This window comes from Humulus lupulus, chromosome 7 (assembly GCF_963169125.1).
Source record: "Humulus lupulus chromosome 7, drHumLupu1.1, whole genome shotgun sequence".
NCBI classification, from domain to species: domain Eukaryota; kingdom Viridiplantae; phylum Streptophyta; class Magnoliopsida; order Rosales; family Cannabaceae; genus Humulus; species Humulus lupulus.
In genome coordinates this window covers 45,811,869-45,830,716 of record NC_084799.1, presented here as the reverse complement: position 1 = coordinate 45,830,716, position 18,848 = coordinate 45,811,869, and the positions used below count along the sequence as shown (strand labels likewise).

Here is an 18,848-nt window from a genome sequence, read left to right as displayed (position 1 = left end):
TAAAATTGTTTATAAATTATTTTGATGAAATATATTATTATATTAATTTTATGAAAATATAAAAACTTAACAGATTCCTATGCACAACCAAACACAGAAAGTGATATTCTTAGGAATCATAGATAAGATTACAGTGCACAACCAAACACAATGATGTAAGTTTCCAGACTATCAGATTACCCTCTTCAACTTTCCCAGTAATATGAAAACTGTAAACTCCTCATACCAAACGACCAATCTTCCCAAAATAAGTATTTCATGTTAGTACTCTAAATATTTTGTTATTGGTTATTCTATAAATGGTTAAATTTCATAATTTTAATATATTAATTTAAAATATGTAGAGTTAGATATTAAATTTAAATTTAAATAATCATAAAATGCCAACATTAAATGATATTGGGCACCATATAATATCCCTAGCAATATTCTAATACCCAATCTAATCAATCGTGTAATATGAATGAGACCACTAATTGGATATTTGTGCTTAGGTAAATAATTTATTTTGGAAAAGAGACTTTAAGAAGTTGTTATGCTAATAAATGATATTAAAAAGCATTTAGATTTCCAATCAAAGTGGGAAACAGTAGTCAAGATGACCCTTATAAAATTAAAATTAAGAGTATTGCTATTTTATATTTTAAAGTGTCTAACATTATAAAATGTGACACATTATAATTAATTAGCGATATCTCATAATAATTATTAAAATAAATATTTAAGACTCGATATTAAATTTCACCCATAGCGGTATGCCACATTCTTGTAGTGTTAGACACCACCAGTACCCATTAGCAATTCTCTAAAATTAACTACATTCTTGGAATTCTTGTGATTCTTACTGGTTTAGAAAAAATTGCAACACCAAATTTAATATTAACTTATTAGTTTTTCTTTTACTTTTATTTGTGATGGAGGAAGCGCAAATGCCATTTTGGATCACGTTCCTCATTTATTTATTCCAAACAGTACAAAGTTTTGGCTAAAAATCAAGTGTGGTGGGCTGCAGAAGGAGAATCATATACCACGTACGTATAGCAACTTCATCTAATAACAAATCTTAGTTATTGGATTTATATCACTCCTTACCATGACCCGAACTTGTCCACAAATTTATTATATTATTTTGTAGTTTTCAAATTAGAAATGAAGATTTTCATTTCATATTACTATTAAAAAAATGAGTACATACTACTATATGAGTACGTTTCTCGTCTATCTAACCCAATAGCCCAAAAGCATTGGCTCTCATCAAAGACCCTCTCTCCCTTTCTAGAGTCTCTATTTCAAAGCTGAAAAGGACAGTCCGAGCAAAAGCTAGCTGGTTTCTCTTGGCCCTGGTATCTTTCTAAACTTTGATTCTTTTTCAAAGCTCAAAAAATTCCTTTTTTCTTTCTTTTTTCTCTCTTGATAATCTGCACATGTAAGTAATATGTATGTAACCTCTATCCATTTTTGATCGAGCACTAGATATATGAAAAAACACACAAAACGCTTTAATGATCATTAATTATATTCAAGTATTACTTATTAAAAGTATGTGTTTTTTCTGTTCTTTTCTTTTTTTTTTCAGAGAAAGAGAAGGAGATAGAGAGTTGTTACTCTGTTTATTTGCAATGGATGCGAAGGCAGTAGTAGATGACTATTCCATGCCACTTCTGGTTGGTGAAAAGCAACAACATGGGTTATTAGGAAGAAGAGAAGAGGAAATCGAATCAAATAATCATAATCATGATTACCAGAAAACGAAATCGTCTTTTGTCAAAACCTGTTTCAATGGTTTAAATGCTTTATCAGGTTCTATTCTTTCTTAATAATAATAATTCATTTCTTTACCGTATAGGTATGGAAAGTTTAATCTTCCCCGGTATATGCTAACATATGAAATGAAATTCAAGAATAATATTATATTCCTCAATTTTATTTTCATACAGATACAACAAGAGTATCTAGCTATTAGATCTACAGCAAAACTTTGAAGAAAAAAAAAACCAATAAAAGTTATTACTCCTAAAACCATGCCGTAGTTTTTTTTAAAAAGTTAACAGCTTTGATCGATCCTTGAAAATATAACTGTTTTGCAAGGTTTTGACTCGACTTTTTAGTGATTCTTCCTGATTTTTTTGTGCCTTGATAAGAAATAATCTCGTTAAAATTTAATAAAAGTTTTCAATATTAATTAATTTCACTCGAATATGTTGATCGATGTTACCATAATCTTTTGGGATCTTAATATTGATTTGTGAGATATAATTAGAATACAAATTTGATGAATATTAGGAGTGTTTTCTAAATTTAGAAGATATAAATCGTTGAATGATTCTTTTGTAGGTTGTACGTATAACATTAATAAGGCAACTATTTTTCTAAATTTGTATCCCACAAATCAGTATTAGTTCCCAAAAATATTATAGTAACAATCGATCATAATATTGTGGCAGATAGCACCATCTTCTCTTCTGTACAAATAAAAATAAGTATTAATTAGTTTTTACTTCGAAAGGGGGAGAGTGAACCCCCAGGCCAGCTGAGAGAATGGGGAGCCACTCCGCTTTCTTTTATTTAAGTTTTTAAATTGGTATATCTTAGACTAAATTTAAACTACTTTCCGCGTACAGAGTTTAATCTTTTATATTTGCATAATTTATTTTTCTTATATGATTACCACACATGATTTAGTCCTTGTCTTATATTCACTAATAGATTAATTAATGATCATATACCATAAGTAAAAAAGTGCATTGATGACTGAAAATTATAGATCGGTCATTAAATATCACCTATTTGCGATTTTTTTTTAATTTTTAAAAAAGGTGTATATCTAGAGAGAGAACACGTGATGATGACGAGTGAGAGATATTTATTGAGAAAAATAATTGGATTATTCTAGCAGAAGCTTGTTTATTTATTTTATTTTTCTGTAATAATTACAAATTTTTCCTCTATACCCGCAAGATTACACTGACAGCTAGAGGCGTGGCACTCGATATGAATATATATATATTATATAAAAAAAAGTAAAAATCATGACCATACTTGAATAAGTCAGAAAATCTAGTACGATTTAATAATAATGTCAAAATGCATAATAGATATGTTAGTAAAGTTTTTATTTTGATTGATCTTAACGTAATGGGTGTTGTTGACTACAGGAGCTGGATTACTTTCAATCCCATATGCACTAGCCTCGGGAGGATGGCTAAGCTTGATACTTCTCTTTGTTATATCTAGTGCAGCTTTTTATTCAGGCATCCTTATAAAGAGGAGTTTGGAGCTTGATTCCATAAACATAACAACTTATTCTGATATAGGCTATCGTGCTTTTGGGAACAAAGGAAGAACAATGGCTGCCATTCTCATGTACACAGAGCAGTACTTAGTGGCAACTGGTTTTCTAATCCTTGGTGGTGATAACCTGAACAACCTATTTCCTGGTGTTAAGCTTGACATTTCAGGAGGATTAGCACTCGATGGCCAACAATGTTTCATTCTGATCGTTGCTCTAGCTATATTACCCTCGGTTTGGTTTGATAACTTGAGCCTTCTTTCTTATGTCTCGGCAAGTGGGGTTATAGCCTCTTTGGTCATCTTTTTGTCCATTGTTTGGGCTGGTGCTTTTGATGGCATTGGGTTTCATCTTGAGAAGACATCTCTTCTTAATTTGAAGGGACTTCCTACTGCCGTTAGCTTGTATGCCTTCTGTTATTCTGCCCATCCAGTCTTCCCCGGCCTTTATACCAACATCAAAAACAAAAATCAATTCTCTAATGTAAGTCATAGTTTTTAACACTTATAATTATAATATTATATATGATATTTGCAACAACTAGTAGTTTTTATGAAGACAAAAATCACATTTGACATCAATTTGGTTAATAAGATATCTCTTAAATTTGCACTTAAGACAAGTAGCCAGTAACGGCCATTTTTCATTAAATCTAACATGTTACTTTTACTGACCTTTGTCGCTCTAAATTGATATAAAACATGGCTTTTACCACTTGAAAAACCTATTTTTTGTCTGGATTAGAGAAGTTAAAAATAGGGTTTACTTTTGGTGATGGCAGGTACTTGCGTTATGCTTCTTTCTATGCACATTTACATATGCAGCAATGGCAGTATTAGGATACCTGATGTACGGGTCAGATATCCAATCAGAGATCACGTTGAACCTGCCGACAAAGAATCTGAGCTCAAAAGTTGCCACATACACCACCTTGATCACTCCCATAGCCAAATATGCCATAAATGTGACACCTATTGTGGATGAAGTCAAACGTTGCTTACCAAATTATCTCAGCCCCAAATTCTCCGGTATGATAATAGGTACCACCATCTTAATAAGTAACGTTGTGGTAGCACTCACAGTACCCTTCTTTGCTTCTCTAATGTCACTGGTCGGTGCCTTTGTCAGTGTCACAACCGCCATTACATTCCCATGTCTATGCTACTTCAAAATATCTGGTAATTACCAAAGATTTGGATATGAAACCGTAGTTTTAATCAGCATAATGATGATGGGTATTGCAGTTGCTATATGTGGTACTTACACCTCTTTGATAGATATATTAGGGAAGCTTCAATCATAAACATGAGAATGTAATGGCTGTTGTGACATTTGTTTTGTTATTCAATGTGTTGTACTAAGAAAACGAGAGAAAATTAAACATGGGTTTAGCCTGCGGTTGTGTGGCTGCTTCGGCCCAAGAATATGACTGCATTTTTTGGGCTTCCACCGTTGGGCCTCGCCATCTGCGTACGGACGTGTATCTTCGTTGAGTACTTCTTCATCCTTCAGACTAGCAAAGAAGTGTGCTAAATGTCAAATTTGTAGTACGTGCCACGCAGTGTAGAAAACTTTAAATTCCGCGAATTCTTTTTGTGTGATGTTCTATTATTGTTGTGGTAAAATAAATGATTTGTGTTTAAATATTATGTTTACTTATTTTAGGTGCTTTCGTTCTATTAGTGGTTATTATTTTTTATATCCAATAAACCATTTAAAGTTTTGATCTCATGGTGCTATGATCGGGTATGTAAAGTAGTCTGTTTTAATTTACAGATAATAAACTCCGAAGATAGATGATAGATATATAGTTATGAACCTTCTGCAACTTTAGTCCACTCAACAATAGTCTATTATTTGGAAAAGTTTATTGTTACGTTGGTTGGTGTAGTATTTCCTTATAAATGAAAATAAAATCTGCATTTATGAGAGTTTGGTTGGTATATAGACATCAACGGCCAAAATGTGATCAAGGAACTATGTTGCCTAGCGTTTTTCTTGTTTTCTGGTAAGGCAACTTTGTCACTCTTTAGAGGCTTGCGTATCTTTTAATTTTGTTTACTCATTTCCAATTGGAAATTGATATCTAACTCCACTATACTTAAACGTTCAGGCCATTCTAGAGAGGAGAAAATAGAGTTCCAGCAGTTTCTGAAAGGCTTGGTTTTGTACAATCAGCAAATCCAAAAATTCAAAGCGAACAGTTAAGACAAACAACACCTAATAAAAAGGAAATACTTTAAAATACATGAAAGATTGGTTTTAGTGACCTCTCATCGAAGCCACAAGTGAGGGCTAACAAACAACACCTAAAACAATTAAATAAACTACCCAATAACAATTGGCTCTAGAAGGAAAGCCAAGTTGCATAGAAGCATAACACGTCACTATCCCACTACAGGTGCCTTCGAATAAAGACACATAACAAGCCAAGTTGCATAGAAGCATAACAACTCTTGAATAAAGACACTACATGAAAAAAGAAAAGCACCCTACAACGATGACCTTTACTGCGACGACACAAAAGTAGGCAAATTCCACCAAATAATATATATTTCAAATTTTTATTTAAAATATTGATCAACGAAGAAATTGCCAGTCTCTCCAATTTCCTGATACCCTACGACATGTCGTTGCTGTAGGGCGTCGAGGAAAAAGGAGGGAAAACTGGACAGGCCCCCCAAAATGCATGGTCTATAGCGAAAGCGATGACTTGTCGTCGCTATAGACCCCTCAAAATCGGAGGGAAAGCTGACTGCCAGAAATTGTCTATCAGTTGTCATCGCTATAGGGTCCCAAAATTTGGCGAAAATGTTACTGTTACTGTTTATAGTGACGACAAGTCGTCGCTATAAACCCCTCGAAAAAAGGAGGGAAAGTTGACCACCAAGAATCAGCTGTCAAATTTCGTTGTATATAGCGACGACATGTCATTGTTATAGGGTCCACGTATGGTAACTGAAACAGTGCATGTATTGTACATCGAAGACTCACTTGTATTCTATAGCAACGACATGTCATCGCTATAGAGTCAGTCGATATATCCTCCAACTTGAGCCTTCTTCTTCATTTTTCTAGAATTTTTTGGGTGAAAACCAGAGACGGTTTCGCCTACCTCTGCCGCACCTCGCCGCTCCAAGGGTGACCTAGCCCATTTTTTGCCAATTTCTTTCAAGTTTCGGTAGTCTAAACCCGTTATCTTACTATTATAGCCTTTAAAATGTATTTTTTTTTGTTATTATGTGTGTGTATATTTTTTTTTGTGGAAGTGGGTTTTGACTTTTTTTGTTTTCTTTTTCAGATTTGGATATTAGATCATCATCCCGAGCATTTGCCTTTGGATAATCCCCCAGCCCGAGCCTTGGGTATTTTTTTTAATAATTTTTTGTGATTGATTAATGGTTAAATTATGTTTTAAATTGTGCAACTGGTTATTTTAGATAGTGTTGAATTTTGTTTTTCATTTTAGAGATTTGTATTGTTAATTTAATTATATTTGTGATTTTTAACTTTGTTTTATGTTAATTTAATTAAATTAAATGTTATGTCATAAAATAATGTATGATAGGTTAGATTTATGTATTTGTATATAAATGTGAATATGTTTATAGGGGAATTCTCCTATAGGGGCTTCACTTTAAGCCCTACCGGTAGGGCTCTCAGTGTTCTCGACCCGTGAACAGTTTTGGCACGATTTTTTTTATGATCGTATATATTGTAGCTATTTAGAGTATCCTACAAATTTTCAGAAAATTCCGAATAGTTTACAGTATCGAAAACTAAGTTCAAACATGTTGTTGCACGCATGACTAATTTTTTTTATGCGCGTGGAAAACAACATTTTTGAACCTAGTTTTCGGTATTGTAAATTATTCAGAATTTTCTGAAAACTTACAGGATGCTCTAAATAGCTACAATATACACAATCATAAAAATAAAGGTTTTTCTGCATTTAGAATTTGAACGATTAAAATAAAGGTTTTAATTTTCTTTATGATTTTATGTAATAACAATGAGATCCTGTATTTTGGATTTTTATAATAAAATTATATTATTTTATGTATGTATTCCAAAATAGTAGTTATGCTTAGTAGTTTTTAATGGTTCGAGGTGTGTAAGTTAGTCGGGTCATTACATATTTTTATTTGAATTTAGAGGTTACATGAAAGTGGATTTTAAGACTGGTTTTGGGTATTTGACAAGTGTAAGGAATGGTTTATAGGTTGGTTATGATGTGTTGGCTATAAGGTTAAGAATTCTAAGCTTTGTTATGAGTTTGGCTGATGTTTGGGGTTGAATTTTGAGGTTTAGGCTCGAGGAAAAATGCAGGAAAAAATCTGGTTTTCTGGGTTTGGGGGCTCGGGTCGTGGCCATGTTCTTCAGCCGCCGTGACTCGTGTGCTTGAGGAGGATGGAAGGCCTCTGTTCTATCTAGGTGCGCTGCAGCGCAAGGTATGGCGCACCGCGGCCCGTGTCCTTCAGCAGAGAGGCATTTTGCCTCTGACTTGAGTGCGTCGCAGCCCTTAAGGGTCTGGTCGCGACTCAAATGCAAATTAGGGCTGTTTGAGGGTTTGAAGCTCATGAACCCAAATGTTAAGGCTCGGGAAGGATCCTACTACCCGGATTGGTAGAATCCAAGGTCCTAGAGGCTAGATTAATATTCCGAAGTTATTTATTGGATTGGAATTTGATAGTTATCCACTATTTCTTGTGACTAGGATTACTGTTAAGGCTCAAGACTGAGGATCGTGCTCGGGACCGCTCTTAATCTATCGCTTGGGACTCGAGGTAAGAAAACTGCACCCATGTGGTTATGAACGGGACTGAGATTCCTTGTAATTTAACGTATGTGTGTTTTGTAACTTATATGATTGTTATGTGTAATATGAAAGAACGACCTAAGGGTGCCAGGGCTGATGATAAGCGTACTGATTGCTGCTCGGCCTAAGTGAGCTGGGATCAACTAGATAAACAGAGGGCTCGGCCTAAGGGTGTCGACACTTGAACATTTTTATTACTGATCGAGATATATGCTTGAAAATATATGTTCACCATCGTTTAGCTTAATACTTGTACTCTGCTGATTAATTGAATTAATTGGATTGAATTTTATTATATACTCTTGTTGCTGTCTATGCTTGTTAATTATGGTATTCTTGCTGGGCCTTGGCTCATGGGTGCTACGTGGTGCAGGTAAAGGCAAAGGGAAACTGGACCAACCATGAGTTGGAGAGCTCTAGGGGCGGAGTGTACATTGTCAGCTGCTCGACTGCCACGACTGAGGGAATTTTACAGGAATTAGAGCTCTAAACTATATTTTGCTGTTAGACTGGCTTTTGTTATATCAGTCTTTGAGAGTTGTATTTTCCATGTAAGTACTATTTTTGGGATCCCATGTATCAAACATTTGTTTTAATGAAAATTAACCGTTTATGATCAAAATCTTTTAGTCCTAACCTGACAGTTGACGTTAGAATCACATTTATGTTCAAACGACATTGTTAGCAAGTCTTGCACTATTTTAAACACACAGTGTAATGGTCTTGGTTATCCAAGGCGTTACACAAGCTCTTTGGAGAATTTGATGAAAGAGTATATGGCTAAAAATTATGCAATAATTTAAAGCCAAGCAACATCTTTGAGAAATCTTGAAATTCAAATGGGGCAGTTGTAACGCCCTAGTTACTCCAAGACCGTTACTATGGACTTTAACAGTGCTTAACTCGCTAAATAAGTCATTTGGTTATAAACGTGCATCTAGGTGTTATTAATAGGCTAAGGTGAAAAATCTTGATCAAAAGGAATGTATATATTTTATTTAAATCATAAAACTGTACATGGACCCATAAAAGTGTTTACAAAGTTATTTACAATCCAAAATGGTCATTACAGTGTACAAACTTACAACCCGCCGACCTAAGTGGAAAAAATAGGGTTAACCCCTAGTTCCTCTGAGTAACACCTTGGCCGTGGTGGTCAAGCGGCTGTATATGTACATATCACCACCTAAGCTCTCCACTCAAGGCTGGGTGAGCTTTTCTTTCCCTTTACCTGCACCACATAGCACCCGTGAGCCAAGGCTCAGTAAGAAAACTTATTACTACATTTATACAATATCAATAAATGATTCTGATAATCATACTTGGCTTGCAGCTCAATTAGATAAGTGAATATCAATAATGATTCTGGTAATTATGCTGGGGATTGCCGCCCAATCAGATAAATGACTAAGGAGTCACGAACTTGGGTTCCAAAACCTAACCAGATAAGTGACTATGGAGTCACGAACTTAGGTTCCACACCCTAACTAGATAAGTGACTATGGAGTCACAAACTTGAACCAGATAAGTAACTAATAAGTCATGAACTTGAACTCCGAACCCTAAGCCATGTGACGTACAATCACCTTAGCCTTTTGGCTCTTGCTCTAAGTAACTAGCCTTTAGACTAGACATGCGCTTTTGTTTTCATCGAACTTGAGGTCGGTCAAGCATTTCATATTTATGTTGATAATGCTTATGTCAATTATATCTAATCTCTTCGGCTTGTGTTAAACATGCTAATATCATTCTTGACTCATAAGCCAATACCATACGACCAGTGCTCAGTACTACTGCCAAACTTAACTAATAAGTCACAGCTTCACAACCAATACTGACACCATTGCCGTTTCCTGACTCATAGGTCAGTGCCATACACAGATAAGCAAAGCTGCTATGCATTTACTACGAAATCAATGTCAATATATAGGGCACTCAACATGCTTCATCAATAACCATGCATGTCACATATTGGGTGCAATTTTCTTACCTCTGGTTCGAGCGAGAAATAATAAAAGAACGGCCTTTAAGAATGATCAATCCTTTGGCCCTTAGCGGTCACCTAGTCATAACCAAATATGGAATTCCATTAATAATATAAATCATAAAAGGTTCATGGTCTAAACCTCACTCCCGGGACCTCGAATCCTACTAACACGGTTAGTAGATTCGATCTCGAGCCTTAAAAATTGAAACCCCGAGCCTAAAACCCTTGAAAACTCCTCCCTGGCACAAAAGGAAGGGGTGGGCCGTGACTTGGCCTAGTGAGTCGCGATGCGCCCCCAAGTCAGAGAGCACTATGCCTGGGGTACCGGGGCGAGTTGCGACTTGCCTGGGCCAAAGTCGCGAATTGACCCTACGAACACAACACCCCTGCCATTTTCTCCATTAAAACCAGCCAAATACCTTCACCAAACAACCTAGAAATCACACCCAAGCATTACCACAACTTAGCCATCATTCAACCAACAAAACCCAAGCTTTAAACCATTTAAAACCACCTCAAATAACCACTTCTATAATAAATAATTCTAGCTCAAAAACTAACTTCAAAACAGAGCAAAACCAGAAAAAAAATAAAGCTTAGAATTCTTACCCCTGACCTGAATTGAACCCCTTCAAAAGCTGAACCAATATCCTAAGCTCACAATTTAATGCCCCAAAATCCCTAATGCAATTTAATGGCTGGATTAGTAGGCCGGGAGGGCCACAATTGTTTTATTATGCCATTAAATGATTATATGCATGTTTATGTGAATTATATTATAATATGATGTTAAATGCATGCATGTGGGTCCACATTTGATTGTTAGGGCATTTTGGTAATTTGGCCCGTTGAGGGCATATTTGTGTATTTTGGTGCATATTGTGATTTATGGATGAGATCCCATTATTATGGGGATATATTCGAGCTATTCGGAATGAGACGGTCCTATGTTGCAAATTAACGATTTTGTCATAACGGGGTCAATTATTGGGATATTGGATAGTGCGAATGATCATTTGATGATATATTGGGAGTTATTGAGATCAGGAGGAAATTCTGGGAGTTTTGGCTATTTTTCCCCCGGGGATGTTTTTGGGACCCCGAGCATTAGGTTTTATTTGAGGTTACTTAAGCCTAAAGTAGTCTGTTAGAAGAAAATCTTACGTTAAAATACTTTCTCTCTCTCCTGTAAACCTTTGTGACTATTCGTGGCAATTTCGAAGAAATCTTGAGTTCTAGAAGTCGGAATCAAGCGAGAATCGAGGCATAGCGATCCTAGGAAAGATTAGAAGCTTCTTGACCGAAGGATTTGACGAGAAACAACCCAATCAAAGGTAATCCAAGCTTTAAGTTTTGAGATTTAGAGTTTCTAAGCTTTGATTTGGATTTTGTGTGTCGATGAGGTTTTGAGTTGTTTGAACCTCGGGATTTGATGATTTTGGATCATTGGGATGTTTGGGAACTTTTATTTTTGGATTTGGAGATGTTAAGGTATGTTTTTGGAAGGATTTAAAAGTGAGAAATCGGAGTTATGGTAGGTTTCCCAGGTGGGTTCGCGGCCCTGTTCTTGGGTGCCGCGGCCCAAGCTCGAAGCTGAAGATGGTGGGTTTTGTGTGTGCTGGGGGCCGCGGCACTGGTTATGGTGCACCGTGGTGCTTGCTTCTGGTTTGGCTGGGGGCCGCGAATCATGAGGGTTTTTGAGGCCAAATGGATGTTTTTATCATGGGAACTCAATTTTAGGCCTCGAGATCGTTTCTACTACTCGAATTAGTGGGATTTGATGTCCGGGAGGCTAAGTTTTGGTTCGGGAACCTTTGTTATTCATTTTATTGATGGAATCCCATATTTGGTTATGACTAAGTGACCACTAAGGAACTAAAAGACAGATCGTTCTCAAGGGTCGTTCTTTTTACTAATTCTCGCTCGAATTAGAGGTAAGAAAACTGCACCCCATATGTGACATGCATGGTTATTCATGAGGCATGTGGAATGTTTAAATGTGCACATGGATTGAATATTGAATGCTTAGCAAATCTTGCTCACTTGTGTATGGCACTAACTGAATAGTCAGAATTGGCAATGGTGTCAGTATTAACTGTGAAGCTGTGACTCATTAGTCAAGTTCGGCAGTGGTACTGAGCACTGGTCACATGGGATTGACTCATAAGTCTAGTTTGGCCGTAGCGTGTTAACACAAGCCAATAAAGATTAGATCTAATCGACATCTGCATTGAATGGCTCAAATGAGCATTAATGCAAACCGACCTCAAGTTCAATGAAAATGAAAAGCGCTTGTGTAGCCAAAGGCTAGTCATTTAGTGCCAGAGCCAGTGAGCTCCGATGAATGTCTAGTCACATGGCTATGGGTTTCGAGCCCTGTGGTGACTTACCCATTAGTCACACGTCTGTTTAAGCTTGTGACTTACCCATTAGTCACTCATCTGTTTAAGCTAGTGACTTACCCATTAGTCACTCATCCTTTTAAGCTAGTGACTTACCCATCAGTCACTCATTATGGTTTACTAGAACCTTAAGTGTTAAATCACTCATCTGATTAAGAGCTATAAGCTCCTTTATGGTTAATGTAACCACAAAGTGATATTCACTCATATGTTCAGAGCTATAAGCTCTGTATGATACTATATACTTGATACTATAATCTTTGTATGATCATCATGATCATCATTTGATACTATATACTTGCATTATTGTGTTTTCTTGCTGGGCTTTGGCTCATGGGTGCTATGTGGTGCAGTAAAGGGAAAGAAAAGCTCACCCATCCTTGAGTGGAGAGCTTAGGTGGTGCCGTGTACATATGCGGCCACTTGACCACCACGGTCAAGGAGTTCTCAGGGGAACTAGGGGGTTTACCCTATTTTTGCCGCTTAGATCGGCGGGTTGTAAATTTTCAAACTGTAATGACCATTTTGCATTGTAAATAGCTTGTAAACGTTTTTTTGTGGGCCCATGAACAGTTTTATGTTTTAAATAAAATATATCCTTTCCTTTTGATTGGTTTTCCACCTTAACCTGTTAATAACACTTAGAAGCACGTTTTTAACCAAAGTTAAATTCACAGTTCAACGTTCACCGTAACGGTCTTAGGGTAACTAGGGAATTACAACTTGGTATCAGAGCGTGCCAAGGCTAGGGTTCCTGTAGACTGGCTGGGCATGTATAGTCACCACTGAAGACAAGCTCGACTCATGGTTTGGTAACTATTTATGTAGTTATATGTATAAATGCTTTACCTGTTTACATGAGATACAATGCTAAGACTGTGCTCTGAATAATGCATCTTCAACAACTGTGTGCTAAATAGTACTGAGATTGCTAGAACATACTCATTAGTATTGTTCATTGTGGACTATTATTTGATACATGTTAAATGCTATAATCATGTATTTATTTGTGTATTTGTATAATTGTGGAATTTGGTGATTATGTGTTGATCTTGGACCATGAGGCGGCAAGAAGTTTTGTTATTACTGCTTAACTGGCCGCATTGATTGTTTCAGCAAGGTTTAAGTTGAAAAGAATGAATCCAGGGCAGACAGATACATCAGCTGGCCAGAGTGATCAAGGCCAGAATAATAATAATCAGGGTCAAGAGAGTGACCAGGGACAGATTCCACAGCCAGCTCTTGCAAACTGGAAGCAGTTGTTTAATGATCTGCAGGCTATAGTGTTGAGACAGGGAGAAGAACTCCGCCTCCTGAGACAACAACAAGCTCCTGCAGCGGCCAGTGTATCTGACGCACCTCCTGTATCGGTGCCAGCAACTGAGCAGCTGCCAGAGGTTGGTAATAAATGGGAGCCTCTCTATGAAAGGTTTAGAAAGCAGCAACCTCTAGTTTTTGAAGGCAGTGTAGATTCTACTAAAGCGGAGCAGTGGATGAGCATGATTACCACCATCCCGGACTTCATGAGGGTGACTGGTAATGAGAGGGTGGTTTGTGCCACATATATGTTTCGGGAGGATGCCCAAGTTTGGTGGGAGGTTGTAACCCAGACTAGAAACGTCAATGCCCTGAGTTGGGAAGAGTTTTAGACTCAATTCAACGAGAAGTATTACAATGATGCCATTAGGGCGGTAAAAGATAAGGAATTTACTAGATGGCTTCAGGGGATTTTGTTAGTGACTGAGTATGCCCTGAAGTTTGATCGATTGGCAAAGTTTACCATGGAGCTGGTGCCCACTTATGGGACCAGGAGGGAGAGATTTCTCCAGGGGCAACAGGCCAGGTTAGCCCGTGATGTTCGCATTACCACTGTGGCTGGGGTTACTACCTATGCACAGGTGGTTGAGAAGGCACTCACAGCTGAGAGTGCAGAAAACAAGATCTAGCGAGATAATGCAGCTAGAAAGGAGTTCATGAGGACAGATCCTCTATTTGTGGGTTCAAGTAGGGGTGGGGGCCCCAGTGATCAGAAAAGGAAGGTTCCTGATACCTTCCTAGTTCCAGAACCTGATAGGCGGCCTCGTGGTGTTTTTATGGGTCATCAAGGTGGTAGTGAAGCTTGGAAGACTCGTCCTGAATGCCCTAGATGTAAGAGGTGTCATTTGGGAGAGTGTAGGGCAAAAGCCTGCTATTTGTGTGGAGCAGTAGGTCATTTTAAGAAGGATTTCCCTAAGGCAAGAAATGAGGAACCCAAGAAAGCGGACAGCTCGACCCCAGCTCGAGTGTTCGCATTGACACAAGCAGAAGCTGAGGCTTCTCCTTCAGTTGTTACAGGTCAGATTCTTAGTGCTGGAACCCCTTATAATGTTTTGATTGATTCTGGTGCTACACATTCTTTTGTTGCTAGTATAGTTATTGAAAGACTGTGTAGACCCTGTGATTTTTATGCTGTGGGGTTTGGAACTTTGTTACCCACTGGGGAATTAGTGGTGTCCAAGAGATGGGTCAAATCTTTGCCAGTGACAGTGGAGAACAGAACAGAATGTGCATTGATTACAGAGAACAGAATAAGTTAACAATCAAGAATAAGTATCCTTTGCCAAGGATAGATGATATGTTTGATCAGTTGCAAGGTAAGAAGGTATTCTCAAAGATCGATATTCGTTCTGGTTATCATCAGTTGAGGGTCAAGGAGGGATAAATACTGAAGACTTCTTTTCGTACTAGGTATAGGCATTATGAGTTCTTAGTAATGTCCTTTGGATTGACTAATGCCCCAGCTGCTTTTACGGATCTGATGAACAGAGTGTTTAAGGATTATCTGGATCAGTTTGTGATCATCTTCATTGATGATATTTTGGTATATTCTCATTCTGAGTCAGAACATGAGCAACATCTGAGGTTGGTTCTACAAAGACTGAGGGAACACAGACTGTTTGCAAAGTTCAAGAAATGTGAGTTTTGGTTATCTCAGGTATCCTTTCTTAGGCATATTGTTAGTAAGGATGGGATTAAGGTAGATCCAACGAAGATTGAGGCTGTCAGAGATTGGCCAAGGCCAAAGAATGCTTATGAGGTTAGAAGTTTCCTTGGGTTGGCAGGTTATTATAGGCGTTTCGTGGAAGGATTCTCAAAGATTGCTACTGCATTGACTGAGTTGACACGCAAAAATAATAAGTTTGTGTGGTCAGACAAGTGTGAGAACAACTTCCAGGTACTGAAGCAGAGATTGATTATAGCTCCAATTCTGAGTCTTCCAATAGATCAGGAGAATTTTGTGATTTATTGCGATGCTTCTCATCAAGGTTTGGGCTGTGTTCTGATGCAGTCAGAAAAGGTAATTGCTTATGCTTCACGTCGGTTGAAGGAGTATGAAAAGAGATATCCCACTCATGATTTAGAGTTGGCGGCTGTGGTCTTTGCTTTAAAAGTATGGAGACATTATCTCTATGGGGAGAAGTGTGAGATCTATACATACCACAAGAGCCTGAAATACTTCTTCACGCAGATTGATTTGAATATGAAACAAAGGCGTTGGCTGGAGTTAGTGAAAGATTATGATTGTGAGATTTTGTATCATCCAGGAAAAGCCAACATGGTAGCTGATGCTTTAAGCCGGCCGGGGCAGATTCATAGTGCGAGGCTGATAGCCAGAGAGTTAACTGATGACATGACCAGAGCTGGTATCAAGTTGCTGGTGGGCCAGTTGGCCAATATTACGCTACAGTCTACACTATTGGAGAGAATCAAGGAGGGTCAGTTGAGTGATCCACAACTGATCAAGATCAGAGAGGATATTTTGGCTGGAGCATCCAGAGATTATACATTGTCTGATTTAGGCTTGCTGCGATATAAGGGGCGGCTATGTGTTCCGTTAGACATTACTTTGAGGCGAGAGATTCTGGATGAATATCATACTACACCTTACTATTTGCATCCATGCACCAGAAAGATGTATCAGGATGTGAGATCATTGTATTGGTGGCCGGGGATGAAGAGAGATGTAGTGGAATATGTGGCTAAGTGCTTGACATGTCAACAGGTCAAAGCTGAGCATCAGAGGCCGACAGGGTTATTGCAGCCTCTGGATATCACAGAGTGGAAATGGGAAGACATCATGATGGATTTCGTGGTGGGGTTACCCAGGACTGTTGGTCAGCATGATTCTATTTGGGTTATAGTGGATCGCTATACCAAATCAGCTCACTTCTTGCCAGTGAGGACTACTTATACATTTGATCAGTATGCAGATCTCTATGTGAGAGAGATCGGGCATCTCTATGGAGCACCAAGGTCGATCGTGTCAGATCGGGACCCCACTTTTACTTCCAAGTTCTAGGGGAGTTTACAGAAGGCTATGGGAACACAGTTGAAGTTCAGTATTGCTTATCATCTTCAGACAGATGGGCAATCTGAGAGGACAATCCAGATATTGGAAGACATGCTGCAGGCATGTGTGCTAGACTTTGGTGGATCTTGGAGTAAGTATCTTCCTTTGATAGAGTTTTCCTACAACAACAGTTATCAGTCTACCATTGGAGTTGCACCTTATGAGATGCTGTATGGTAGGAAGTGCAGATCTCCCATTCATTGGGATGAGACAGGTGAAAGGAGATACTTGGGTCCTGAGGCAGTTCAGAGGACCAGTGAGGCCATTGAGAAGATTAGAGCTCGAATGCTCGCTTCTCAAAGTAGACAGATTAGTTATGCATATCCCAAGCACAGGAACGTGGAGTTCCAAGTGGGAGACTATGTCTTCCTTAGGGTCTCGCCATGGAAAGGGGTGAGGAAATTTGGGAAGAAGGGAAAGCTGAGCCCTAGATTTGCAGGTCCATTTGAGATCCTGGAGAGGATTGGTCAGGTGGCTTACAGGTTGGCCTAACCTCCGGCATTGTCAGCCGTGCATAATGTGTTTCACGTTTCAGCTCTTCGAAAGTATGTATCTGATGTGACACATGTTTTGAGCTATGAAGATCTGGAGCTTGAGGCAGATCTCTCCTTTGAAGAGCAGCCATTCCAGATACTTGACAGAAAGGACAAGGTCCTCAGAAATAAGATGATACCTTTGGTTAAGGTATTGTGGAGGAACAGCAGGGTCGAGGAAGCGACCTGGGAGCTAGAGTCAGATATGCAGAGTCAGTATCCCAAGCTGTTCAGGTAAATTTCTATAAGGAGGGGATAATTGTAATGCCCCAAAATTCCTAATGCGGTTTAATGGCTGGATAAGTAGGCCGGGAGGGCCATAATTGTTTTATTAAGCCATTAAATGCTTATATGCATGTTTATGTGAATTATATTATAATATGATGTTAAATGCATGCATGTGGATCCACATTTGATTATTAGGGCATTTTGGTAATTAAGCCCGTTGAGGGAATATTTGTGTATTTTGGTGCATATTGTGATTTATGGATGAGATCCCATTATTATGGGGATATATTCGAGCTATTCGGCATGAGACAATCCTATGTTGCAAATTAACGACTTTGTCATAACTGGGTCAATTATTGGGATATTGGATAATGATAATGATCATTTGATGATATATTGGGAGTTATTGAGATTAGGAGGAAATTCTGGGAGTTTTGACTATTTTGCCCCCGGGGATGTTTTTGGGACCCCGAGCATTAGGTTTTATTTGAGGTTACTTAAGCCTGAAGTAGTAGTGGATGCTCAAAATTTCATGCTTGGAGAAGACCCAAAATAAGTGCCAAGGTCCCATAAGTGCCTAATTACGTGATTGAGCCGCGACGCCCTCGGACCACCATTGTCTCGCACCTGCCGCACACCTAGCGAGGCCACGCCTTGCATGCACCTGATGGCCTCGCGAATAGAGGCGTCTCGCGCGACGTCCATCGCACCTAAGCGCCTCGTGCCACACACGGTGTCCAGCACTCGCCTCGCATCTCATGCCCCTAAGCACCTCGCGAGGCATGGCCTCGCGCCACTATGGGCCGTGCGAGGGAAGCCGCGCACCACCAGAGCTGTGCCTTCAAGGGCCTCGCGAGACATGGAAATGTCTTGCCTCGCCACAGCTGCACCACGAAGGTCTCGCGAGAGACGACCTCGCTTAGCCTCGCCATAACTGCGCCACGAAGGCCTCGTGAGAGACGGCCTCGCCTAGCCTTGCCATGGCTACACCATGAGGGCCTCGCAAGAGACGGCCTCGCCTAGCCTCACCATGGCTGCACCAAGAGGGCCTCGCGAGAGACGGCCTCGCCTAGCCTCGCCATGGATGCGCCACGAGGGCCTCGCGAGAGACAGCCTTGCCACGGTTGCGCCACGAGGGCCTCGCAGGGGAGCATCTCGCACCCTTCACCTCGAGATGGCATCTCCTATGGAGAACTATGA

At 38.9% G+C, this 18,848-nt stretch overlaps 1 protein-coding gene across 3 annotated transcripts; it reads left to right on the top strand.

Moving 5' to 3' along the window:
- Positions 1 to 1,186: 1,186 nt before the first annotated feature.
- On the top strand, positions 1,187 to 4,953 carry LOC133791393 (amino acid transporter AVT1J-like). Of its 3 annotated transcripts, none has more exons than XM_062229324.1 (4): positions 1,187 to 1,343; positions 1,577 to 1,800; positions 3,156 to 3,772; positions 4,071 to 4,953. In XM_062229324.1, exons 2-4 carry the CDS (start codon positions 1,620 to 1,622, stop codon positions 4,590 to 4,592), a joined length of 1,320 nt encoding a protein of 439 aa, XP_062085308.1. In that variant the 5' UTR covers positions 1,187 to 1,343; positions 1,577 to 1,619; the 3' UTR covers positions 4,593 to 4,953. The 3 variants fall into 3 exon arrangements, with proteins under 3 accessions (XP_062085308.1, XP_062085310.1, XP_062085309.1); XM_062229326.1 differs by having other exon boundaries at positions 1,341 to 1,426; XM_062229325.1 differs by lacking the exon at positions 1,187 to 1,343 and adding an exon at positions 1,352 to 1,437.
- The last annotated feature ends 13,895 nt before the right edge of the window (positions 4,954 to 18,848 follow it).

What these genes read in the sequence shown, in the direction of transcription:
- LOC133791393 (XM_062229324.1), top strand. Translation starts at nt 1,620, where the DNA reads ATGGATGCGAAGGCAGTAGTAGATGACTATTCCATGCCACTTCTGGTT. An exon ending in TGGTTTAAATGCTTTATCAG is followed by an intron (nt 1,801 to 3,155) that starts GTTCTATTCTTT and finishes TGTTGACTACAG; the next exon opens with GAGCTGGATTACTTTCAATC. An exon ending in ACAAAAATCAATTCTCTAAT is followed by an intron (nt 3,773 to 4,070) that starts GTAAGTCATAGT and finishes TGGTGATGGCAG; the next exon opens with GTACTTGCGTTATGCTTCTT.